This window comes from Taurulus bubalis (genome assembly GCF_910589615.1).
Source record: "Taurulus bubalis genome assembly, chromosome: 5".
Lineage (NCBI taxonomy): Eukaryota > Metazoa > Chordata > Actinopteri > Perciformes > Cottidae > Taurulus > Taurulus bubalis.
Window position 1 is genome coordinate 15,746,698 of NC_136593.1, and position 10,958 is coordinate 15,757,655.

General features: G+C 41.0%; 1 protein-coding gene across 1 annotated transcript; it reads right to left on the bottom strand.

Annotated features, from left to right (window-relative positions):
- Window positions 1–878: 878 nt before the first annotated feature.
- Window positions 879–10,492, bottom strand: eefsec (eukaryotic elongation factor, selenocysteine-tRNA-specific; the record flags this gene model as incomplete). The annotated part of the gene is made up of 7 exons (XM_079218497.1): window positions 879–1,661; window positions 3,567–3,723; window positions 5,238–5,882; window positions 6,935–7,099; window positions 7,686–7,782; window positions 8,055–8,262; window positions 10,189–10,492. The coding sequence occupies 7 exons, from the start codon at window positions 10,490–10,492 to the stop codon at window positions 1,480–1,482; spliced, it is 1,758 nt and encodes a 585-aa protein (XP_079074623.1). The 3' UTR covers window positions 879–1,479.
- Between the last annotated feature and the right edge of the window lie 466 nt (window positions 10,493–10,958).

Here is a 10,958-nt window from a genome sequence, read left to right on the forward strand (position 1 = left end):
ATATTATATATATATATATATATATATATATATATATATATATATATATATATATATATATATATATATATACACATACATACACATATATATGTATATAAATATATACTTATATATGTATATAAATATATATATTTATTTATATACACATTTATTTTTCCTATTGAAATAATAGCTTTAAAAACGGTATCAAAATGACTATAATGTACAGAAACATAGAACATTACCAGAGTTCCCTTTTCAAAAGTCTTCCACCTTATATATTGATCATGCTTCTGCAGGCCTGTGTAATACGATTCAGTGGTCAGTTTCAAACTGCATGCTACAGTTAGGTTCACTCCTTATGGATATTAGTTACAGCAGAGATTGGAAATGTATAGAATTGATTCTGAACAGTGTGACATCTGGTAAACTCATTTAGAATGTGCCCATTATACTGTACCGTACGGATGACAGCGTGACAAACTAACCAGAGAGAAATGCTGGTTAGACACACGTTCAAGTGTGTAGTTCAGTATGCATTTAAACCCAGAGGAATTGCAAATAAAATATGTGGAGACAGAATCTCTTTTGACTGTCGTACACATGCTGCCGTAGGTACTGCACATAAAAACTGCAGCTAGCATGAAGAGGGATTTATATTGTGCTTACATTTTTTTAAATGCACATAAGTATTGATGAATTCACCTTGTTCTGTAAATAAGAGTTTGGGTCACAACCATTACATCTGTTGCTATTATATCCCTAGTGTATACATCAAGGGCACAACCAAAGATTACACAGAAAATAACAGTCAGAAATAAAGTTTCAGCATACGTTTCCTTTATTTGTTTTTCTGAAAAGATCCGTATTTAATTAAATTCAAGCAACAACTGCTTTTCTGTATAAAATACAGCTCTACAAAACACCATTAAAGTAAAATGAAAAACAAAATATATAGAAATATCGCCAAATCCTTTTGAAATCATGCAGCCGATGAAGCCTGAAACATAACATGACCTTTATTCCAGCTAGAGAGCGAGACACAGACAGTGATTACAGAGATCTGTTGAGATCTGTGAGTTCAATGTTTCTGTAATACTAGCCCATGTGTTTATGCCAATCAAGGCTCATCTGAATTAGAAACATACAGAAAAAAAGTTGCAAGTCAAAAGAATTGATTCTGACTTAAAACAAGAACAAAGGGTGCTGATTTGTTTTAAGACAACTCAAACTTATCAGGACAGAAGAGTGGCCTCAAACCTTGTGATGGACTAAACTGGATTACGTCTCCATAAAAGCAAATAAAAAAGGGTTGTTTCACATCAGCATTCCACAATCATTGCATTTTAGCAGACTGTCTCCATCAGAGGCTGAAAGAAGAACATGATCATACCTCTGATACAGAGGCCAGTAGTCCCCTGACCTCCACATGACCTCTGAAAGGCTCTCTGCCTGGCTGAAGCACTGTGACCGGAGGTCAGGTGAGTGCATCAAATGTCAAGACTGAACCATCTTTTTATCGGGATCAAAGACATAGCGCTTGAAATGCAAGTGAATGTCAACAGGCTGAGAATCCGTTTTGGGTTCCTCTTCATTTGTTGGTCCACCTTTGCTTCCGCCCTTCCCTTTCTTCTTAGAGGTGGAGGATAACATTTGCTTGGTTTCAGGGAAAATACCCTCTGTAGAAAAGAAAAAGAAGCAGGTTATAGCAGTAAAATATTATAATTATTAAAACAAACAATCATTATCTAAATCGATCCCTTTATGTAATACATCTACATTATAACTGCCTTACACTATGTACAGCACTTGATCATCTAGGTATAGATATATCTAAAGCTTGATAGAGATCCTTTTTTCTTCCTGGTTATGTGTGCAGTAGGTACTGTATCATGTTCAGTGTGCTGACCTCAAGATCAACTTATGCCTTCATCCTCCTGATGAAACGGATGAAAATGTGCAGAGAAGTTAACCAGTTGCTCCTCCAGATTCTGCGTTTGTCTGACTCATCCTGACACTCTTCCTTCACTTGGGCCTCGTTCTCTGGCACACCGAGCGGTTTCTTGTGAACGCTGAGCTCTATGCCATGATTCTGTGCCATCCCAGCTAACCCCTCGTCTCTCTGTATGCGGCTGCTTGTTTGCCATGTTGCACAAGGAAGGTAAGAAGTGTTATGGGTTCACTGCTTTACATAGCGGCTGTCTGTACAACGGCGCCAGCATTCTTCTTGTTATCATTATGCCAATGTGAGGGTTGTTATGGTTACGGCGCAGACAGAAATCTCCTCTTGTTATCTATGATCAGCTGAACATTTCCGTTTACCGCCACAGACCAAACCCAAGCTTAAATGATTTGTATTCGCATATAAGTGGCACATTGGAATTGCACTTTCACACATTTGTTCTCAAATACATTTCTAAGTATTTGTGTTGAGAACATTTTTTTTTTAAACATACACACATCTACTGTATAATAAAAACCCTGCACAGACTGAAAGATAAATGGGACTGAATCACTGAAACCTAAGAATCAAAATAAGTGCATGTGAAGCATTAAGGATTTGACTAGTGGCGTATTCATCAGACAGTAAATATCTGATAGGGTCCAGAATAAACACCTAATAAGCACCAAATATGGGTATAAATTAGCTTAGCTAAAATAATATAGGGTCAGTAGCAGCAAATATATTTTGGAGGAGCAGTATAACATCATGTTTAAACCACTGTGTTTCCTTTGCTTGTACCAGATAAAAGTATCTCACTGCCCCCCTTAATAATCAACACAAAATTATAAAACAAACTCTAATTCCATCTTCTTAAATTTACTGCTTTTCTTTGTATTTTATAGTAAAATTAATATTTAGTTGTCAAACGAAACAATGTTTTATGGTATCGCCTTAGGCTTCATAAAACCACACAATTATAATTGAATAATACAGAAAATAGTGAGCAGATTAATAGGTTATGAAAATAATCATTAGTTGCAGCCGAATAAAATTATGAAAGTATGAACAGTAGGTATGAACAACAGAAAAGCAAGTGAAGTCCGCCTGAAAGCAGACATTCTTACATCACCCCTTATTGGCAGAATAGTGCCATCTTTGCCTTAATGGCAGGGAGCGTTAGAGGAAAACCACCGGACGTCTACATTAAGTCCATGCATAAAGAAGTGTGTCTGAGACCTTTGAGTACGTTAGGCAATGAAGAGGATGTAGGTGAGGTTCTCTTTCTAAATGTTTTTGTTTTCTCTTCCCTCCCAGTGTGGAGCAGTGGGTTCGGAGCAACAGAAGGTAAGATAAACACAGAACAGACTTCCCCCGGAACACAGGCAATCCCCAGAGGAATCCTGGGAATGTGGCTCAGGATGTCGGGCCCACCACTCTTACCGCATCCTGAAAACGGTTCCTGGAGTCCCAATGTCCCGGGAAATATATGGATGTGTGTATTGATGAAGAGGGAAACGTGTCTATGCAACCTTATCAAAAGCCACAGGGAGTTTGATAGCGTGAAACAGCCTCCATTAAACAGCATCAGTAGTTTTAGTACTGGAGCGAACAATCACGTCTCACCTCAGGTAAACCTTACCTTGTACTCGGATCTTGAACTTTCCGCTCTGTCCAAACCCACCCTCCAGAATGCCGGTCTCGCCTGTCGACAGTGTGACCTTCAACCCCAAAAACAGCTGGAGGTTGGTCTCCTTCTTGAACAGGTTGCGGCCAATCACGGTATAATCGTCAGTCACCTGAGCACAAGAGAGCGGGAAAGAGCCTCATGAGTTGTAACACCAATGAAAGATAACGTGAAAGCACAAAAGGGGATGAATGTGAAAATGTCAAGATGTATTTTAGTAGTTAAATCACATTTTTAATTCCTCTGATGTCTAGAGCTTGTGGGTTGTCGTAATTTGACTCACTCATCACAGCAGAGTGAGGAAGAGGAGCTGATCCTCTGCCATGTGACCTCACCAACTGTACCACATGCCGTAAGCCACATTCTTCGAGGCCTGCCGCCTTGCTGTCTCACTCGTTCTCTTTCATCCGGCACATTTTATGCTATATTTGTTTGTATTTCTTTCTTATCATCCATCACTAAGTCGATCTAACCCGTCACTAATCTGATAACATGAGGGCACCGCTCTGTCTCCGACTCACCTCCCTCACTACAAGTTCTTCCTCTCTCTTCCGCCAAATTCTCATTCATTCTTGAACATTTGACCCAGACATCCCTCAAGCGTAACTGATGCGCTGATTAAAAGAAATACAGTGGCGTTACACTTCTGACAGACATATGAATTGTGACTAGATGAGGCGGTCATATCTCAACAATGCCAGTAATGTGTTCTTTTACTAAAAGGAATGTTTAAGTCTTGAAACATAACTGCCTCTTTCTGTGAGACAGATGAAGTATAAATGTAATGTCACATGACCCAAGTCTGACCTCTCGCACACGCTGTTCTACTCCTGAGTCACTGACTGGAGCTGTCAACACCCTGAGGTGCTAACAGCAGGAAACTAGTTTACACACTTGACCCCCTGACTTGAGATTGAACCTCACAAGGGTGCACACAGAAAAACTTTACTGTGCAGGGTGACAACAGAGTCACAGCATATTCAGTGCTCCCACAGATGAAAATACAAATTGTGAAAAGTTGGAGGGTGTTGACTTTTTTGAAAAATTCCCAAATCAGATGTTGAGATCAATAAGAAAAAGACCGCATCAGATAAGCCGAGATATGGATCAGATCGGTATGAACTGGAGCTCAGAATTCAGGACAGAACGTAACAACAGTCTCACAAGAACAAAAAGCAATCCGCATGTGTATGAGAGAGAGAAAGAAACCCAGCCAGAGACGAGAGGAGGTGAACTCACACAGTCATGTGGGTATTCCTGTGCCACTCAGGTGTGTCCAAACAGTGCCAGTCTCTGACAGCTAGACAGAGCTAGGGGCGTCAGTCGGCCACCCACGCACACCTCTGTGTCACAGCACATGCTAAGGCATGCATACTTATCCATGCCTCAAACACTGATCACCAGGGCTGAATGTGCATGCTTGTTCGTGTGTGCGTGTTTATGACTGTACAATAGGGGCTCTGTCTGAGAGGCACGGTCCACTGACACCAGCAATGAGAAACATCCAAAGAAGAACCACAGCCCGAAGGAGTACAAGGTGATAGAGAGGGCAGAGGAGCAAGGGTAACACTCACGGGTAAGCAGAGAAGATGACAGTCAAACAAATACAATTTAAAATAAACTCACCCTTTCCACCTGACCCTCCTTGTGTTTCGTCTTGTAGATGCGCAGACGAGGCAGGGCAGTCTCAGCATAGCCTTTATCTTCAAAACCCTGTAGCAGACGGCCCTGGAAAGCCAACCGGCATGCATTGGCGTGGATATCTGTGTCCAGCTTGGAACCAATCACCAGGCAGAGTGAGGGGCATGTGACTGGCCGCTCAAACTCCAACAAGGCCCATTGTTCTGGCTCAGGTCCTAAAACCGCCTCTCGGGGACCAATGATATATTCATCCTGGTAGAAGTACTCTCTCTCGAAGGTGAAGGGTGAATCCAGTGAGCAGGGCTGAGATGGGGATGGTGCAGTGTCTGAGGACGGCTTTGAGGCACCAACAGGTGGCAGGCCAAAGAACATAACCCTCGCCATCACCGTCTCATGACCCACCGTGATGTGGAACTTGGCACGGGTGGAAAGAGAGCCCTTGAAGTAGCCAATCTTCCTCACAGAGATGACCGCTGCATAGAGGGTGCGCAGGGACCCTGGGGTGCACACCACACCCCGCTCCAACAGTTTAGGGTCAAACTGTGTCACACACACACCCACACGATCCCCCTGCATGGCCCCTGACACAGGCCTCCGAAACATCTGCACCGACTTTATCTTCTTGGTCACCTGATGTCAGAGAGCATAGAGATAATAGAAAAACTCATTTCTAACATCAATGCAATACTTTTTTAAACTAAAACATCAATAAAACATATTTGGAACAACTCACAAGAGAAAGCAAAATGTACATAAATCCACAGATTGTTACGTTATTGCTGATAAAAGTTCATAGTTTATAATACTATAGCCATGCATGTGTTTCTTTTTATTTATTTTTAACCATTCCTACAATACTTCTATTGGTTCTACTTTAGTTTTACATTTAAAACCTAGAAACTATAAAAACAATACAGCATGGAATAAATAGAGAAAAGAACATCAGTTATTATTATCTTGACAGTACAGAGATGTTTTACAACAACTTTAAAGGGAAAGCTCCTATATAGGACTTAAGTTGCTTTTTTGTCAATAATCTATGCACATACAATAAGTAAGTACACACGGCTCATTAAGCATGCACTGTTGTTGCAGAACTTGCGGCTGTGCATCATATTTAAATCATCAGATTGTATATTTCATATCAGGCTTTGACAAAAACGCAATTGCGCCTTGTTTTGTTTGAACTAAACATCTCCACACTAATCACAGGTACGGAAACACAGGTTATAAAAGATATCGGTCTTACTACCAGCCCCTTGCCTCTTTGATCTGGCATACCACAATGTTTATGTGCTTTATTGTTGTCTATTATACTAATTACCAAATCAACAGTCATGGCATAGATCAAGCCTCCAAAACTAATTACTGTTAATTTAGCCATTTGCTGCCACCAAGAGGTGGAAATTAAAAATGCATAGAAAACTGCTGAGCCTGGCTGAAAGTCTAAATTACCCACCGCTGTACTGCCAGTCCACTCAGAGTCCCTTCATCCTTCCCTTACATTATACTGACACATCCTCTGCACCCACACGGACATCCTTCCTTCTGTCTGTCCCCTTCCAGTCAACTTCTGAACTTCTGAATCTCTGTGGTTTCTACTAAATAATTTCCAGCACTCTGATATGTTACCATCCTGTAAATTAACAGAGATTCTGAATACATGCATTTTTGGAGCATACCTTTAGTGCTGGGATTTCCACAGTGTCATTGATTGCCAGCGACCCCTGCAGGATGGTTCCAGTCATGACTGTTCCCTGACCACGGATGGAGAAGCAATGGTCCACAGCCATCAGGAGGTCACCTCCAGGGTCCCTCTTGGGAAGATATGTCTGTTTCTTCAAAAGCTGACACAGACAATCAAAATGGCAAGAAGAAAGACACATTTATGTATACACACAAAAGATAAATGCAAGGTCACAGATACAAAAACATTTAACCAGATAAAACGGAGAGAGAGAGAGAGAGAGAGAGACTAATTTGATCCATATCTAGCTAGTGATTCACAAAAACTGAATAAAACAGACTGTCTCTGGTGGTATAAGTGCTGCTCTGATCCTGATGTGTGAGTCATACTGCTGTTTTTCAACACAGCAGTATGACTCAACATTGTTTTTCCCTCAGAAAGTACTGACAAGTTTATTTCTCAATGAAAAATGTCCAGCTCAGTACAGTACATACCTTGATCAAATCAATGCCATTTTGTACACGGTACATACTGTACTAACATTATACTCTGTTGACTGGACAAAGAAAGTATGCTGTTTTTAGTTTTAGTTGTGCGGTAAATAAACACAGACTGGCTTTACTAATTCACTGCCACTTGAACAATGACAGCTGACTAACAGTACTTGTTCATAAGTGAGAACTTATGTGCTCTTTTGAGCTAAATTAGTAACAATGGAGGGGAACCAGAGTGTTTCCGGACTTTACCTCTATTAACTCTGGCACTCCATGTGGCTCCTCTGTGTCAGGAGCCTCCGGGCCCCCGGGCTTCGCTGCCACAGCAATCACTGGACATTCCTTAAATCTGGCCAACAGCAAAACATAATATTGAAATTACTTCATGCTTTGATGTTGAAGTAATGATTAAAGTTACTTTGAATAAAAAACAAGTGGGTCTGACGGAAAGACCACTGGAATGCAGAGAGGGAGACAGAATGTGTAATGAATGAGGAAATTTGGCAAGAGATTCAATCCAGGGCTACTGGGAGTACATGGGATGCCCAAACCCACTTACATGGCTGGGCCTTCGTTTCCACAATATCCCAATTTATTCTTATACTTATAATGAAGACAGACCTGGTGCTCTCCAAAGTTTTGTGCAGTTTCTTGGTCATTTTCTCAATGGCACTCTGTCTTTTGTTGGGTGGCAGTAGGTCGATTTTATTCAGGATGACCACCATGCGAGGGCAGGTCAGCTCTCCTATCAGCAGACACTCTGCAGTCTGAGTCTGCAGCCCTTTCACCACATCCACCACCAGCATCATCAGGTCAATAATTTGGGCACCTAGAAAGAGCAAAAAAATCCTATGATGATCAAAGGGAATGTCAGATATTATTGACATGGAAGAAAAGCAGGCTGAATCAGAACGACACAATAGTTTGTGTTACAGAAATTCCAGCTTTCCTGCTGTGCATCTTTAGTAGAACTGTGAGTAGAGGCTAAAAGCCGACAGCAGCACACAACTAGGAATGGACACAGATACCCAAAAATAACAGTAGAACAATAAGATAATTTTGGGGAGAGGTGCATAAAGGCAAAGAGAGAGTAAAAGGCTAGAGGGTTGAAACCAGAGCTGCAACTCACTTGGTTGTCTTTCCTTTCCCTCATTTCTTTTCCCAACTTTGGCAGTCTCTCTTTCCTGTGTTCCCCTATTTTCTCTCCCTCTATTTGGCTCCTTCTCTTTCCTGTGCTTTCCCCACTTGGGACAGGAGGGCCGGTTTAAAACATACCCCAAACTCCACACTCTCCTTCCTCCCTAATCTACAGCATGTGACACCCCACTGGCTCATAGGTTTAATTTAGTACTTTGGTTATACAGCACAGCAGCATTCAGTGTTTGAGTGCCTTCATCATACCAAGACCAATACTTCCAATTATCAGTATTCTGAAAGCTCAAGGTGACATTCTCACATGCCTTGTTTTGTCCACAACTCAGAGATATATCGTTTACTGTCATAGAGGAGTAAGTAAACTAAAAAATATTCACATTCAAAAAGCTGGAAGCACAGAAACTGAAATTTTTTTCTTAAGTAATAAATCAAACCAATTTATCAATTAATTTGATTATCAAAATAGTTGGCAGTAAATGTACTTGTTGAAAATTAGTTGATTAATCTTTGCAACTCTTAGTCAATATGACACATCAACCGTTCTGCTTGCAGAGAAAATGCGCCCTCTGCTGGATAGGTCACAATGCCACAGTACAAACTCTCTTGATATTGTTACTGATACATTCACTGGCAATGTGTTTGTATTATTTGGGCCTCGCACTTTAAGATTTCTGTTTTATGGTGATTTATTTTCGTGGGTTTTCTAAGTAAACTATTATGTCAACTTAGTTTGCATCGAATGAAAACACTCAAGCTATATGAGTTGTTTTTTGTGTGTGTATGTAACAGCATGACAGCAGGGACTTTATCTGTAGAACTTCAGATTAAAAAGGCAGATGCAAAATTTACTCTTCTGCTTTTTTGGCAGTTAAGCCATTTTCCAGTTTGTAAGTGTTTTACATTGAGATAATGTGTGTGTCTGTAACTAAGGTTCAGAAACAACATGTGCTTTGGTTTCAGTGTACTGGTATTGTGCATGCTGGCTCACTGCCAAGCAGTCATGGTTTACTGAGACACTTGACAGGAACAAATATACTGTTAATGTTATTAGTAACACCTGTGTTCTTTTGTGAGTGACACATCAGAATGTCTGCTGTGAAAAAGGTCAATTTAAGAGGCATGCTTTGTATATTAAGTTGTAGATATACAGTACATTCAGTTGGCAGTATATTAATGACACCTTGCTAAAACTAATGCAGTCAAACGTAACAGCCCTGCAACAAACCTGAGCTTCATGGAGGTTATAATGTTAATAATAGTGAGAGGTGTTTTAAATATGTAATCCACGCTCATTGATATAAATGGGGCAGACCAAACATTTCATTCAACAGCATCACAAACAACAGCCTCTAAAATGACCACAGTGTTGAATGAACAGCTCTCTAAAACAGTCTATTGAACAAACTAACATTCATAAAAGGTAGAATATATGTCAGGCTTGTTGTGTTGAACTGCATGCCTGTATACATTGGCAACTGACAACAGAGTGTAGTTGGTGAGGTATGGTTGCTGTCGCCTCAGCTGGTATCATCATCTACTGGGAGGTCAATGTAGCCTATGGATTTACCACCCAAACTTACAGAGAGTTAAGAGCGCTCACCCCCAATGATTGTGCGAATAAGAGAGGCGTGACCCGGACAATCCACCAGGGTGAACTGCAGGCTGTCATAGTGCTGCTGGCCTCCGCTGTCTCGCAGGTGGTCAGGAAGGTCCACCGTGAAGGAGGAGAAGCCGAGGTCCAGCGTGATGCCTCTCTCGCGGGACTGCGGGTTCTTGTCAAAGGCAGCCGTTGAGGCGGTGCTGCTCAGCGCCCTGGCGAGCGATGTCTTCCCGCTGTCGACATGTCCGAGCACCCCGACGTTGAAATTTAACGTATTGGTGCGACTGTCAGCAGACTCTGACATTTTGACTCCAGTTTGATGTATTGTTAAACGACGTGCGTATTTTCTATACTCCCGAGTTGGACGTTGAACTCGGCTCCAAATGAAACGTTAAAACGGCAGTAGTTGCTGTCAACAACCTTTTCCTTCGTTGACACCCGCTTACTAATACCGAAACACCTTCAAAAACGTGTTGTTTTAATTCGTTTGTGGCTTACAAGACATATAGCAATACATTCAACTTTAATGTTACTTTGGGAGTTGAGAGAAACGTCTTCCTCGCTGTCAGTGCACTCCATCCTGAGGACAACATGCGGAAGCGGAACGTTTCTTCAGTGACAAACAAAAATAAAAAACTTGGGACCTAACATAACAGCTGTATAATTGAAGTATAACGTCAACTATAAAACATGAGCTTCTGTGGAGATGAAACACCTGTATTAGTTTAGTTCTGCATTTATTGTTTACTCTTATTTACACTTTGACAAGT